The sequence below is a fragment of the Cyprinodon variegatus genome, unplaced genomic scaffold, assembly GCF_000732505.1.
Source record: "Cyprinodon variegatus isolate N-32 unplaced genomic scaffold, C_variegatus-1.0 Scaffold93, whole genome shotgun sequence".
NCBI lineage: Eukaryota > Metazoa > Chordata > Actinopteri > Cyprinodontiformes > Cyprinodontidae > Cyprinodon > Cyprinodon variegatus.
In genome coordinates, this window is record NW_015150546.1 from 195,179 (window position 1) to 211,911 (window position 16,733).

At 36.5% G+C, this 16,733-nt stretch overlaps 1 protein-coding gene across 2 annotated transcripts in view; it reads left to right on the plus strand.

Annotated features, from left to right (window-relative positions):
* The window catches only part of LOC107084154 (sodium/calcium exchanger 1-like), a 132,263-nt gene that overhangs the window by 50,727 nt on the left and 64,803 nt on the right, over positions 1 to 16,733 (plus strand). For both annotated transcript variants that reach the window (XM_015373855.1, XM_015373856.1), the window contains exons 2-6: positions 12,338 to 12,591; positions 13,899 to 14,038; positions 14,177 to 14,329; positions 14,422 to 14,649; positions 14,736 to 15,137. In XM_015373855.1, the coding sequence (XP_015229341.1) occupies positions 12,411 to 12,591; positions 13,899 to 14,038; positions 14,177 to 14,329; positions 14,422 to 14,649; positions 14,736 to 15,137 (1,104 nt within the window). In that variant the 5' untranslated portion in view covers positions 12,338 to 12,410. The remainder of the gene's footprint in view (positions 1 to 12,337; positions 12,592 to 13,898; positions 14,039 to 14,176; positions 14,330 to 14,421; positions 14,650 to 14,735; positions 15,138 to 16,733) is intronic.

Sequence of the window (16,733 nt, forward strand, 5' to 3'; positions counted from 1 at the left end):
TATATATATATATATATATATATATATAGCTATAGCCAGGGATGGAGGCCCAGCCCAAACGATTGATGATTTTAGTTGTATCTAAACTGAAAATTAAAGAGTAGAAGCACGAAATGGTTAGAAATTGCTGCCTTAAAGAGCATAGTTTACCCCTGTGCTCCAACCAAATGTATTATCACACAAAGCAGGATGTGCTCCTTTCACTGTGAACAGATAAAGAACAGAGTTAGAGGAAAGAGTTGCAGCTATATACTCTCTTGCAGCTAAAGCCACGTGTCGTATCTACTGTGTGTGCTTGTTGCTGCATTATGGACAGATAAAAAAAAAAAAGATCAGGGAGAGGGATTAAAGCAGCTTCCAATTATTCTACATGTGCTTGATTTCTCTCCTGTTCTTTACCCTCTTTTTCTTTTCATTCGTGTGACAATCTTTTCCCTAAGCCCAGCGACCAGGGGATTTATTTTGGCCGTTTTTTCCAAGAACATTGCTGTTATGTTGCCCAAGAGAGGGGACAGACACGAAGAGAGGGTTGGATAAAAAAGAGAGGGGTAAAAAAAGAATGTGGATAAAATGGGAAAAAGGAGCAGGAAGAGGAGTGGCAGAGAAAGCTGAGCGATGTGAACAGATGGGGTGATGCCGAAGGGAAAGAAACGGAGAAGAAGATGAAAGAGTTTTAGTTCATCGAGCTAAAACATGCCTGGGGGAGGATGAAGGGATGAATCTGTGTCACAGCAAAACGTTCACCCTCAATGATTCTGTAATATATGAGCAAGCATTTTAACAAAAGATCAAACCAATTGATGTCAATGGTTATCTTAAATAGAAGCTTTGTTGCCTCTTTTTATTAATTAAAATACAACATAAATACGCAGGATTCTCTTCACTTTAGTGCCCCCTGGTTAACATGTGTGTTGGTTTGGGTTAGGTTTAGCATTCACCAGTACTTATAGTAAAAACAGACGCTGCATATAAACAAAAAGTAAAGATGTTTAGAGATAAAGTTGGCCATAAGATATCACAGCAGAAAATTTTACTTTCAACATAACTTTGAATATAAAAAAAACAGTCACTTAATTGAGTCCATTCATCCAATCGGCAGAACCTTTTGTTTTTTTCACAGATTGCATGAGGGACATCTGGTGCACCATTACCAAAGCTCAATAGAGGTTTTGTCTGATGACATCTTTCTATTTTAATTTGGTAAAATGTTTTAAAGAACCTAAAGTTAAGCAGTTTTCAATTTTTCATGCATATTTTACCTGATTTTACCTTAAAATGTCCCTGCATTGTAAATACATAATGATCCAAAGAAGCCTTAAGGGAATTTTATACAGAATTAATCATTATTTTTAATGGTTTATTTTTGGCAGAGCAAAGTGCAGCACACTTTCTTGTGAATCCGCACTTGTGCCAAACCAAGAACATCATAGTTCAACTTTGACTTAGGGCTGGGCAATATAAAAAAGTCTAATATCACAATATATTTGGGCTACATTGGGATACATGATATATTTCATGTATATGTTTAAACTACCTTCAAAGACATTAGAGTGCATACAATTGCACTGAAATACTAATTCAAACTTTTGGTTTCTAATTGAAAACATTTTATTTTAACTACCTCAAACCACCTAATATGGCCGTGTTTTGTTGTTGTGCTGCCGCATGACGGCACAGCATAGCATAGAGTTAGAATGAATAGATCGATCCCTATATTGAGTCAATTGTCACCGATACCGATCTATTTTTTCTTCCTTATATCTTGAACGATACCGATAAAAATATCGGATTGGTGCATACCTACTTAAAATATCAGCAAATTCTGTCCATAACCTTTTTAGTTATTTCAAAAACAGATAACCCAACTTGGAGGAAAACATAACCTCCTTGGTAATAAAAAAGATAAACAATTATGTTTGAGGAATTATAATGGGTGCCCTAATTTCTGTGTTGAATTTATTATCTAATGTGTGATAATGTCTTTTCTCCACTAAATAAGTTATCTCAAATTGAAGGTTTGATTAAACATTCAACATCATAATATCCTGTTTCATCTCCTCTTATCAGCCTTTTAACTTCATTTGACAGAAATCTTCGCCTACACAAAATGTTTGCAGCTGAGAGGGGCAGAGTGGGAGAAAAGCAACACTTTTAAAGCCCTCAAGAACAAAACGCTTTATCTAATCCGGCATAACAGGAGATGAAGAATTTAAGAAAAGTTTAATGAAAGGCTGAGTAAGAGGCTTGTCCTTAGACTTATTGTCACAAAGAAACACTTTGTTCAGTATGACAAACAGAGACAGAGTTTTAAAATTAAATGGTGAGATTACAAACCGCACCGCTCTGGGTCATCCTTACTCTTTCTGACCCAGCCCAGAGGAATCGTTTGACTTTCTTTGCTTTTAATGACTCATGCGTCCATCTATGCTGTGCTTTATTCCTTATGTTGCATGCATGACTCTTAATTGCTTTCTTGTTTATGTTCAACTGAGAGGTTATAGAATCAGAGAAAGAGCAGTTGTGTTTAGCCACTGTTCTATGGCCTACACTTGGTCTCTCATAGGTTCAGTTTGTTATATATAATAAAGCTACTAGCGTGGCTAACAACAGAACAGCAATAGTTACAAACATGGCATAAGACATTAGATTCGAGTCAGCTTTAATGGCAAACACTTTCTGCAGAAACACGGAATATGCAATTGGTTTAAAGAGCTCAGAGATATTAATTATGCCTAAATAAACTCATTAGGAATTAGAACAATGGATAAAGTTAATGCTATGCAAGTGTAAGTGTATTTACAGCCATTCTTTTCAGTGTTTTTCATTTGTATTAAGAAAATTCAAAAAGGCAGGTTGATGATGCATTAAGCTTATGTTGTTTACCAGCTGACTACTCATGTTGTGAGGCGTTCATCAGAGACAGCCTAGGGAAAGAAACTGACTCTAGGGTGGCTGGTGTTTGCAAATAGCACCGCATAGTCCCAACCTTAAGCTAAGAGTCTGAATATCAATCTTTCTTTTTCATTGGAAAGAAGAAAGACTAGACTGGATTTGCATTAATATACCACCAGAGAGTCACAGTGAATGATACTGACTTATTGGCTGCCCCCTCACACACACACACACACTTGATTGAATTTATTAAAATCACTTTCTTGGTGACAGGCGAATAAAATCCTCCTAGGCATCCGGTTGGACTCTAGAAATACTTTTGGAAATCCCAGTATGGTACCATGACCGGATGCAACCTGTTCTATAAGCCCAGTCATGAAAATACCTCACTACTCAATATTCCAGAGTCGAATGTTTGCTATCCATCTGCAGAGTCACTCGCCTCCATGGTTGATGAGGTCTTTAGATTAGCCTTAAGAACAGTTTTTAGAGAGCCTAATGGGATGCATCTCATTGAATGAGCATCAGAGCCTTACATCACCTAGTGTAATGCAAAGTGTCTGATGCAGTGGTATAAAACCTCACCACAGCTGGACTAAATCTTTTTTTTCTCTGTCTGGCAGTTCAATAGATCAGCCTGGGTTTAGAGGTTTAGAAAGAGGAGAACTACTCTTTTTTGACAGTGTTCATGATATCTTCTGCTTCTTTTGTTTCATCTTTTAGTCACACCAGTTTCTGTCACTACTAAAACTTTCTGTTTGTTTTCAGTGATTGTTGGATTCCCTGTTTTTGTTCCTCATTTTCAAGTCATGTCATCCTAGTGTGGATATCATTATTGTTAAATCTACAAACTCACCATGGTGTGTCCTTGTGTCCATTTGCAGTCTGGATGAGAAACAAAACTCCTGGAAAATACATTTTAAATATGATCTGAACTTTGTTGGAACAATATAGGGATGGTTTTTCCCCGTGTTAACATTTGGAACAGTATTTCTCATCCTGTGCAGTGTTTTTGATGTTTTTATTCTCTCTTTTTTTTACTGGTTGCTTTTTGATTGATGTCTTCTGTCTAGTTAAGGGGTCACCAACCTTTTTAAGCATTAGAGCTTCTTATTGGGCACTGAGTCGTTGGAAGGTGTTAGGTGTTAGGGCTACTAATACTGAACTGGAGGGGTTCAACTGAAGTTCATACCTATGTCTAATTTTCTTTTTTATATTGTCATTTTGAAATCTCTATAAGTGCTTAAATGCTCTATATAACTTATACAATAAAATGCTCTATAAAGCAGGGGTCTTCAACGTTTTCAAAGCCAAGGACCCCAAACTGATTGCGAGATGGAGCGGGGACCCCCTAATTATATATATTGTATGAAATAGTGTTATATCAAACTGGTCCTACGGTCACTCTATTACATATGGAGTCATGTAACGAAAGTAATTTCTCCCTGGTATTATTAAAGTATTTCTGATTCTGATTCCTGGTTGATGGGACAGGTGTTGTGAATGAAACGGTGCCCAGCTTGAAAGCGCTCCTGTGTGTCGCTGAATGTGTGCATTGATGACTGAAAGACATCTTCTGCCTCCATTTATCTGTTTAATACAGTGTGTTGAATTCAAGTTAATGTGTATTTAAAGACATTTTAATTAGTGCAAAAAATTGCAGGAGGGAATATAAAAAAAAGTAATCAACCAAGACTTTCGCGACCCCCATGCAGACCCCCTGTTGAAGACCTCTGCTATAAAGGATTAAAAATCAAGAGCAAGGAATAGACTAAATAAGAAACATAGTCCACAGGTGAGTTCTTCTGTTTTTAGAAGAAGCTGATGGCCACCAATGTGGTCCATGAGGGCCCTTGGTGACCCTTAGTCTAGTGTGTTATTGTTTGGTATCTTTTTGCTTCTTCCTATTCAACGTAGACTTTAGGACTAATTCTGGCATATTTACATGTTGATTAGGGCTGGGTATTTTCGCCAAAGTCCTGAATTGATTCGATTTTGATTCATACAGTTCTAAATCCATTAATTTTGATTCGATCTGTTTTTACAATAATGAAAGTGGTTCATCTGTGTTTGAAAATACTCATGTATTTTATTTTTTTTCCTGTCACATTAAAAGCAAAGTGCAAACTTGTAAATCGGACAGTTTAAACTTGAGATGTGAACAAAACTGTCTCAAAAGTGAAAACTTGTTTGTGAAAAGTGAAAAAGTGAAGCCTCACTCGAGCAAGCAGACGTGACACAGCAGACATGCATGAGCTGCATTATCTCCACTGTACAAGCAATATTTGCAGCATTGTCTGTAACAACTACAGGATGTTTGCTGGTCAGCCCCCATTTGTTAATGTCTTCAGTCAACCTATTGGCTATATTTGCATCTGTCTGGCTTGAAGTCATCTTGAGTGCATCTTTCCTGCTCATTTGAATGTTAACGTCACACGCGTCACTATAAAACGAATCTCATTTCCTAGACATCGATTTTGCAAAAATGTAAAGGAATCAATTCAAAATCGATTAAATCGATTTTTTTACACAGCCCTAATGTTGATGAACATGCACTGTCCTTTTATTTAAATATAATAGAACATAACTGCTCTCTAGTGCACTGGCCAAGCTCCATAAAGACATTTATTAGCAAATTTGGTGAAAAAACAGATTGGTATAGTTCTATAAGAATTTGTTTTGGGTTGATTTAGAGTAGCAATTACAAACCAGGCCTGCTCATCTAACACCAGTGTCAAGCTTACAAATGCAACACTTCTAAACCTTGAAGAATACAGTTATTAAAGCTGCAAAGTTTTGGCCACATTAAACCCACTTGTGTTAAGAATGGGATATTAGTTGAGCTCACCCCTGTGTGAGAGCAGAAGAGTGAATACATATGGCCTTGATATGCATAATTTTTTTTAGCATTTCAGCATTTACTACAAGTTATTTAGTACAACCTTCTTGTTGATTTGGGGCCTAAATGGAATTATTAAAACATAAAAATGTAGGTGATATACCTCTGATAAAATCCAAAAGTGTTTAACCTCTTAAAGGTTTATATAACAAATTTTATTAAACACGTCTTGAAGACTGATATGCTTTCTTCATGAAGCAACTGCATAGATATGGATAGGAATGCCTTCAGATTTCAATTTGCGCAAAATTTTGTACATTCTGCATGAAACTGTTGGTTTCACTGGTCTTTATTTCTTTTCTTAAATGTCCACTGTGTCCCAAAGAACACGCAACACTTTGCAGCACTGCCTAACATGCTTGGACAGCTGTATCCTCGGCCCAGTGGGGCGCGTTCACTATCGCCTTTAAATCTGCCTAATTATGCATCTCATCAGCTCTTCAGCCTCTGGATAGTTGCAAACTCTGAGGCACACACACGCTCATTCCTTCTACATCTAGTTGCTGAAATACGTTCTTGATCTCTTTACATCTCTTATATAATGTCTGAGGTTTAATTCACCAATCCTGAAGCTTCCCGTCTAAATGAAGTACCTCATTTTGCCACCAAAGGATCTGTCTACCTGCTAATTGTTCCACTAATTCTAAAAAAACAAAACAACTCCTGAAATACCACTGACAAATGTAATTTGTTCTTAATTTGTTCTTCCTCCAGTAATAATTGCTCCCCATTGGGTTTGCCTGGCTTCCTCGTTGCATCTCCTCCACCCACATCCAAACTCTATAACTGCTATACATCACCCTTAAGACGCCTTTGCCCCTCTGCTCCAAGCCTGCAGCTTCAGTGGGTGTAGCCGATGATCAGTCAGCTGTACATGGCTTTGCGTGCACGCACAGTGATTGTATGTCCATGCTCTCTCTCACACCATGCAGAGTCTGACACACAAAAATGCAATTCTACAGAAAGAGATCTGCACTAACATTAAACATGTGCACTAAAGATGTGTCTGTGGATGGGATTTTTGGATTTAATTCTGCCGTAGCTCAGTCAGAGTAAAAATGTGCAAGAAGACAAAAGGCATTGTTTTTAATAATTCAAAAGTTAAAATAAATTTGATCTTAAATTAATAAATTTAGATAGAAGATACAGTAAACCACGGTTCCTATGCAATGTTGTAAGGTCTGCATTATAATTTAGATTCCCATCCGTTCATGAATGAACAGATGTTGCTTTATCTGTTTTGTCCATTTTTGAAACCTAAATAATAAAAAATAATATTGAAATAATTAAAAAATCACTATGTTTAAATATTTCTTTTAACCATCTTCTTAAAAAGGAAATGAATGATTTTTCATTTGAATGTTTTTTTATTTATTCACAGTGATAGCGATGGATTTTTCAGAAATTGTTTTAACGCAACACACAAAAATTCATCATATCAAAAGCTATCAATATAGTTGCATCTTTAAGTTAAAAAATACAGACGGGGTTGGAAAACAAAAATAAATAAACAAAATCAATTATTTTGAGTTATTATAACTAAAAAGATTAGGAGTTTAAACATTTAGAAAATGCAAAGTAAACAATAGCCACCATGTGCTTTAAAAAAATGGCATACTTGCTGTCACTTTAACTCTTTTAGCAGGAAGACTACAGAAATTCCTTAAGACACAAGCGATGGCTGCACTTAGACACTATTCTGCATTGATTACAGATGTTTATAGTGAACAAATCCAATCTGAAATCAGTTATGCTTAAATCGTTATGGAGCTGGACAGGACTCTAACATGAGGTGTTGTGCATTGATCATAACGTTCCATGTCTGCTTTTATTTTGAAGTCTAGACACCAAAGAGAAGACAGGAAATGGTAAGGGGTTGCCATGGTAAGGAAAGCTGGAATTGGACCCAAATTCCTTAGCAGTTTAACATAAAGATAGACTAGATGCATCTTATGAACTGTTAGCAACAACATCCTGTAAATGGAAATGTTCGCCATGTTTGGGTTGATTGAAAACATACTGTAATGAAATAAAAAATTATGTATAATAACCATAAAAATGATATGCATAATAACTGGCAGTTTATTAACTTTTTCTCGCTTTATTCTGAAACAGAAAACCCGAAGAACAAATGATACACAGATTTAACACTATAGTTTTATATAATAGTTTTGTAAAGAGCAAACTGAACTACCAAGGGGTCTTAGACTTTAATTATTGTCTAAATTGTCTCAAATGACAACAAATCAAGGTCCAGCTGTATTAGGATTGGAAATTGTATGATTTAGGTGATTAATGCATCTGTATGGAAAACGAGAAGAAAGAAATATGCAGTAATTTTATAACCCTCATAGTTATTTTCCACTCATCTGCAGTCTGTCAAATCAATATCTTTAAATGCGACAAATGAATCAGACTGAAAATGGTCCATTAAAACCAAATGACCCCAGATTTAAACCTAAACAGAAAAATCAATGAATAAAACATTCCTGTAGCCCCTCAGAGGGTTCATAAATCCGGATCTATTTACCACTGTTGGGTATATATGCCTCCTGACGAATGGCAGAGGAAGAAATACACAAGTGTTGTACTATTAATATCACAATATTGTAGACATGAAACCCATGAAGGATGGAGTAGAGGAGGAGAGGGGTAAGTGAAAGCATAAATACTATCTGACTTTGTGCAAACATGTAGAATGGAAATGTCATTTAACCCTTAGACACGAGCCCTTTGAGGCTGCGGGGGTGTGTGAGAATGTGTGTGTGCTGGTTCAGAGGCAGAGCAATGAGGTACAGCTTAGCTGATATGAATTGACGGCTGCTGTCAGTGCTCTTACTGCTTTCAATAAAGTCAAAGCCTGTGTGTGATTTGCTCTGCTGTGGATGTAAATATGCTCCTCGTCTGCCTCCATCCTGTCTTCCAGCTGTTTTTTGTTTCTGGTTTTTCTTTCTGATTCACAAAGTTATAAAAATGTTTGTTGTTCTAGTTCTTTATTTTAGAACACCTACTAATGTCAAACATTGCTCTTTTTATGTTCAGACATCATATCTTCATACACTTAAAAAGAGGGTTTGATTCATGCATATTTTGATTACCAGCTGCAATACATTCTTGTGATGTTTCAAAGTAGTCCTGAAATAAATCTCTCCAGGCCTTACAGTAGGAGCCCTTTTTCTCCCTTTAAGTGTTTATAAATACAATTTCGGAGATACATTAAAGCAAACTAGTAAGACAAATTCTTTTTTCTCTTTAGTTTGATCTGATTTCCAAAATAAATGCAATGTTTTTTACAAATTGGGCAATAAATACTGTATATTTTGAACTAGTGGAACACATTGAAAACATGCAAAGTATGCTTTACTGTAGCATTTAACATGTGTTACATCTAAACCTGAGGACATGAAGAGGATGTTTTTGGACATCCTATTGACATTTAATTCAGAATATTTTATTAGACTTAAACAACTAAGAAACATTTTTTGTTTTGTTTTTTTTGAAAAAGCAAATTATTAGAGTTGATCAAGTGGTTGTTCATTTAAATATATATAAAGGATTTACAAGCTGGAGCTGGCCCTCAGACCTCAAACCAAGCAGGGAACAGTAAATCTGGATGAGGTCTGCGATGTACTGAGGTGCTGAGCCTCAAAAAACAATATTTTAAAATCAATTCTAAACTTAACAGGGAGCCAGTGCAAAGACATAAGGACTGGGGTGTTGTGTTAATGTTTTTTGGTGCCCGTTAAAAATAATTTGTGAAAGTGCTTTGTTGCTAATGCCCGAATAAAGTATGTTTCAGTAGTGCAGACGACTTGAAATATTCAAATGCACGACTTGCTCAAAATATTGTCTATAGTTCTAGAAGGTATATTGTGCTTTTTCAGTAAAGGCATGGCTTTGTTGTTATTTATTTAGCTTTTTAATGAGAAGGCTAATTTTTATCTATTTATACTAGATGATATTATTCTTACTCTTTGATAATGCCTTTAATTATTGCTGCTTGATACAGATGATCTTTAACCCAAAACAACACATAATACAGCTCAAGAGACTTTTTTCATCACTTCCTTTCTGCTGATTGTTTCCAAGAAGCTAAACTTTAGTTCTTTTTGGATAATCGCTGCTTTTTACCTTTTAAAATTTAAGGAAGTTGAAAAAATTTGGGCTGGGTGTGCTGATAAGAAAAGGGACATCTCTTTTTGCGGCCTGGGATGCTTTTACTTGAAAAGCAAAGATCTAGGAAGAGATAGGAAAAGGAAGAGCCCTCATAGGAGCATTGATACATCATGGAGTAGAGAGGAGAGAAGTGACTTGAGCATTGAAGTGACAGGTTGCTGTCAGAACAAGAAGACCCTTGAACATAGACGAGGACAGGGTGAGTGACCCAATGTTAATGTCACCACAGATGACTAAGCATGGTCATTTGTACTTTGAGTTTTTTCTGAAAGGAGTTTTGTGTCCAGTGAATATGAGTGTATTTCAGATTATGTCAAAAGGGAAGTGAGAGACAACATTTCTAAATGTGTTTTGTCAGTATTTCTGTGGTTATGAACAGTTTTTTGCCCTGATTTGACCCAGCATCAAAGTTTGAACAGTTCCACTTCCCTTTCTTCCACAGATTAATGAAAGGCCACTAAGGAAACATGTTGCTTTTTGATAGTTGCGTCTAAAGCTTGGATTGGTGCTTTCTATCCTACATAAACCAACTGCAGCATTAACTGCTGTCTGCACAGACATGTGTGTCTGTAATGACCTGTGTATAAAGAATCACACATGATAGGCCATTTTCAAGGCCGTTATGGTGTTATTGAAAAATCAATTTTAAAGCTCCTTCTTTTTTAATTCACAGTTTTTTCTGTCTGTACTCTGTTGGCTTAGGTGTGGGAAGATATCAAACGGAATAAAAGAAGTCTGCAGAGAAAAAAAATACAAAAACTTTCCCTTATATTTGAATTCCAACTAAAATGTACTTCAACCATCAGGGATATTTGTCTGCTTTTTGTAAACACACCACAATAATTTATTTATGTGATCTGTTTAAATTTTTTTGTTGTAGGAAAATACCATATTTTTTGTGCCTTTCTGGGATAGCTGATTGCAAGGGAAGAGCTTTCCTTCGAATTAAAAAATGTCTAAAAACTTAAGCGAACCAACAAACTATAACACCTTAAAAGGAGTTTTTAATCATTTTATCTGAGTCTACTGCCTCATGCCAGCTGCAGCCAATGGTCTGTCTTACTTTTACTACTTCAAAAAAAAAATAACTGTTGTTTTTTTCTGTTTTTGAAACCCAAATTCAAAAATATCATATTGAAATAATTAAAAATCCACTCTTTATTTTTTCTTTAGCCATTCTAATCACACATAAGAATATAAAAGACATATTTTTAGTGATCTTGTTCCAGAAGCTGATTGGCAAAATGGCTGGAGGTTTAAATCCATCCTATCAAAAGTCATTAATTGAACTAAATAAATAAACTAAATAAACTTTAGACAGAAGCAAAGTGTTTTTATCACTAGCATAGTAACATAGGAGATTTTAGGTACAGCCCAATTTAATCCAATATTATTTGTTTGGCTTGATATCCAATATATATATTGGATTAGGACATATCGTATAGGCAATATAGAATAAAGTCATTTGTGGTGCAGCTTACCGGTAAAGTTCATTATTATTTCTAGTAGGCAATGCCTGCCCAAAAGAAATAAGCAATTCCTTTTGGACAGAGTCTTCCTTTTATGTTACAGCTTTTAATAAAAATAGTGCACAGTGTTTGTTCAACTACTCTAGTCTGTTTTAAAATATTGTTTTGCTGCTGATTAACCTATAAAATTATATTAGAATATGATTTCATCATAATCATGACTAAAATTTGCTGTATGAAAGGATGAGTCTGCAATCACTGCAGTCCATTTATTCATACTGTGGTAAGTCATATACACTATTAGGCATATAGATATAATCCCTTAGTAAAATACAAAAACTGTATCTAAACACTTCCTGAAACTGTTTATGGTAAATAAATAAATTCAATATGATTTTATACACATGTTGCGATAATATAGATAATAGCACAATTTAAAACAGTCTTCATGGCTGTACTGTAAAAACATAAGAGTATAATTTTTTTATTGTCTGTTTTGGTCTGAGGTAGAAACAGAGAGGATTATTATTGTTCATCAGTGCTTCTCAGGACCTCAGGGAGAACAAATCCACTGAAGGCTCAAATCGTTATTATTTGCAGCTCCTTTTCTGCTGTAGGCCAAAAGTGCAATGAAGTTTACATCACCTTTAAAGAATCTCTCTAATTTCCTCTCATGTAATGACCCGCTTTTATTGCTTTTTTCATTTTATGTGCTTGAATCCGCCTTAAATCACATTTGAACTAGTCTTTATTTTTAAATGCCGTCTAGCGGTAGGGCTTTTTTTTTTTTCACTTTAACGAGACATTTTTAGATCTGGGTTTAGCAGTAATTACAGACACCTTTTACGGTTACTAAGGTATCCTTTTAAAGAGGTTTCTTTTTTTCTCTGTCATCCTACAGGTTGTGGACCTTACCTGATTCTGAGCTGACCTAAAAGGGATAATTAATCCAAGGCCTGGATTCCTCAGTAACAATGGCTCCTGCAGCACCGTCCGTCCCTACATCTGCCTTCATCTCTCTCCAGCCATCCCGTTCTTCATCGTCTTCGCTTTTCTTCCTCCTCACCTCCCTCTTTGTCCTACTCTCCTGCCCTGCTCCAGTCCATGCAGATTCTTCAGGGAACTGTACGGCCAGTGGAGACCCCTGTCAGGAAGGTGGGTGTGGGGTATCGTTTTAGAAACTTCACTTTTGTACAAAATGGAAAAACTGACACAAATAAGCACATATTTAAACACTTTTTTTAAAGTTTCCAGTTTTTCCTCATATCCAATTTTACTCTATTGGTAACCGGCTATAATGAAGAAACGTGCTGTTGTGCTGATGATTCATAGATTTGCCTAATCTAACAATTTTAGAATTGATTGACTGAATGTGATAATAGTTTTACATCCCAATGAAACCAAAGCTAATTTGTTCTGTAGCTGCTAACAATGAAATATCTGATTAAAACTTGGTGCACAGCATGAATCTGACATATTAATGTTGTTTTTTATTAATATTATTATTGTTGTAAAATTAAATGACCCAGCAGAAACTGTCAGGTCATGCTTCTTTTTTTTTTTTGTATGATTATAAACAGCCTGTCTAATGTCTTTTGTATGAGATTTTCTCATTTCTCACTGCAGACTAAAAAGCCCCTGTCCTGGAACCCAGATTGAATTGTCCTTCATTAAATTTCAAGATTGAAAGCCCACTTAGTTCCTTGTATCACTGTTAAAATTCAGCTCCTTTCAAAATGTTTCAATATCTGATTTAGCTTTTGATAAATTCATCACCTGCCAGTCTATATCCCTGTTTTGGACTCATGCATCTATTTTGTACCTGTAACCAAACTATTTTTAAACAACATTACTCTCCATTTGAATTGATTATGCTGTATTATTTTATGTATGTGTGCAGCACTTAGCACATCAGATTTATTCTGGTGTTGCTTTTAATCTCATATTAAAATGTTTCAGATCTTAAAAACATTTATTAATATATATATATATATATATATATATATATATATATATATATATATATATATATATATATATATATATATATGGCTAAAAAGATCCTCATACTTTTTAGAAGTTTACAAAAATGTCACCTTTAACAAGATTCAATATTAAATGCCTGGGAATCTTCAGTTGGTTTAATCATAATTATGAGGCTTAAAGGAACACTAATATACATATATGTTTAAATAAAACTATATATTTTGATATATTTCTGTTAGTGAGATATTAATTGTTAGATTATGTCAGTTCTCTAATCTCATTGGTAAATCTTGCTTAAACTCTGAGTGTTGTTTTTTAAATTACTTTGTTGTGCAAACTAGACATATAGATCGATATCAAGGTTGTGTTGCCACTGCCTGTGCTTCAGGACTATCACATTTGCAGGCTACAGGTAAATGCACTGATTACAATCATTTGACTGACAATAAAAGGCAATTTAAATTTTTGTGTTTCAGGAGTCGTACTTCCTGTGTGGAATCCCCAGAATCCCTCTGTGGGAGATAAAGTGGCCCGGGCTATTGTCTACTTTGTGGCACTTATTTATATGTTCCTGGGCATGAGTATTATAGCGGACCGGTTCATGTCATCCATAGAGGTACGTCAGTCTTTTAAGCCTCGTTGATCTTCACTGTCTAGCAATAGAAAAATAAATATTTAGTAAGATGGTTAACTTGTTTATACCAACTCCTTTTGAGCCTTTGCTCCCCTTTGTTGTTATCATTTTTTGCCTCAGGTCATAACATCCCAAGAAAAAGAGATAACCATAAAAAGGCCAAACGGTGAGACCACAACAACCACGGTCAGAATCTGGAACGAAACTGTCTCTAATCTCACTCTGATGGCTTTGGGTTCGAGTGCTCCAGAGATTCTGCTGTCTGTTATTGAGGTGAGTCCAGGATGTGGCTGAAAGCTGCACAGAAGATCAGGCAATAAGAAACGGGATTGATAACCAGATTTATTTTAACCTCCTACCTGCAGGTTTGTGGTCACGGCTTTGAGGCCGGGTCACTTGGTCCTAGTACAATCGTGGGCAGCGCCGCCTTCAACATGTTCATTATCATTGCCCTCTGCGTGTACGTGGTTCCCGACGGAGAGACCAGAAAGATCAAACACCTTCGGGTGTTTTTTGTCACAGCAGCTTGGAGTGTCTTTGCCTATATCTGGCTCTATTTGATTCTGAGTGTTATTTCACCTGGAGAGGTTGAGGTAAGGATGCAGGTTTAGAATTGGGAAAAGGGAAGTGGAAAGCACTAAAAAAGAAATACCTTCACCCATTCTATTTTCCTCCACAGGTGTGGGAGGCTGTACTCACCTTCCTCTGCTTCCCTCTCTGCGTCGTACAAGCCTGGGTGGCTGACCGACGGCTTCTCTTCTACAAGTATGTCCGCAAGCGTTACCGTGCAGACAAGCACCGCGGTATCATCATTGAGACAGAAGGGGATGGAGGGATCGGAGGCATGGATGGAGGTGGAGGAGCGCTGGGTCCAGGTGGATTCACCAAGATGGATATGCTGGAGCTAGATGGACAGATTGCTCTGAACTGCCACAGTGGGATGGACGGAGGAATGATGGTAGAGGGGGGAAAGGATGAGGATGATGAAGCAAGGAGAGACATGGCGAGGACACTGAAGGAGCTGAAGCAGAGGCACCCAGACAAGGACATGGAGCAGCTGATTGAGATGGCTAATTATCAGGTACATTTACGTTAACCTGAATCTTAGAGGATTACATTTTTTTTTCTTGGAACATATAGAGATTCCTTTCTGGTTCACGTTCTATTTCAGAAGGTGGCAGTAATGCACACTAACAACTGTTTGCCAACCGCCGCTACAAAGAGCAGTTAGTTTGTTTCCGAATGCGAGTTTTACTTGATTTTGATTGGATAGCTTGTCTTTTTTTGAAAGCAAATCAGCTGGCCTCTGAATGATCTTTAGCCAGACTCTAAGTAGCTTTGAGCTTTATTCTGAAGGCCATTACCTACTCCCAGAGATGCGAAAATCTTCTTTTTGCTCCAAAAGCTGCTCTGTCTATGTGGTTCTTACTGTTAGGTATTGAGACAACATCTGGACTCAACTGTTTTGTGTCTAACAACAGTTGTGTGATTGATCAGAATTTGGACGGGGGTTGCAGGAAAAAATATAATGTCCCCCTTTTGTTCTCGGTTGGAAGTTCCTCCCTTATTTCAGGTGTAGAAATCCTTTTGGTAAACTCTCAATGGATATTTTGGGGATCGTTCGACCGAGACTGTGATAAAATACGAACATTTGTATATCAAATACGCTTTTTTTTCACTTAAATCGTTATTGTTTTTTTAACCATAACAGCAAAAAAAAGTAAACTGAACAAATAGCTGCCCAGGTAAAGCTTAGTGCCTTTTTAACATTATTAACATATCAATTAATTGTTCAAATATACTTATTTTTAAAACAAATATCCTACATTGAGAAGCTCCACGGTAGCACTCTGATCTAGTGCTAGCAAAAACCCATCCCCATGTGGTGATGTCAGAGGTAGAACCCTCAACAATCTATAATGGAGACGGAATCAGACCGTGAGCCGGAGGGTGATGGCTATATGACCACAGCTTCTCCAATAGAAAACACAGCTTGCTACACCTCTGAACCAGATCGCACAACCAATTATTACTTTCTAAATATAAATGACTTTATAACACTTTAAATGAACACAATTTTTCAAATAAATCCCCCATCACTGTTAAAAGAAATGATTTACTATATTCTTAAAGGTATAGCTTGGAACTCCACCTGCCCTTTGCTGCCAGGGTTGTTAGATCTGCATGTTTCCTTCCCAAAAATAATGTGAAACCTCACTGCCTCAATTAAAAAACAGCATAAATTCCATTTAAGCTTCTGTTAAAATCATGAACCTATGAAACACCTAATACAGTATGAAGAGCCACGTTATTATTATGAAGTTAGGCTTAGCTTCGGTGTTTCAGAAGCTAAGCACAGTAAGCTTTGAATCAAGACAGCAACATTTACGCTCCCCGTGGGCCTCCAGTTGTTTTCCAAATATTTTTTAAAATTTTCTCTTACCTCAACACATCTTGGTACACATGTGGAGCTTGAAGTGGAATTGCTGGGAGCGAAATTATGAGGTTCTTAACGACAATCCGTCCATGTCTGGCTCATACACTGATGGATTTTCTCTCTCCCTGAGGGGGACGCTGTAGGCATGGCTGTTAGCAGTTACTCACAGTAGATTCTCACTCAAGAACCAAGCGCCTCTCCTATTAAGGGAGGAAAATAAAAAACATCCTTCTCCAAAGG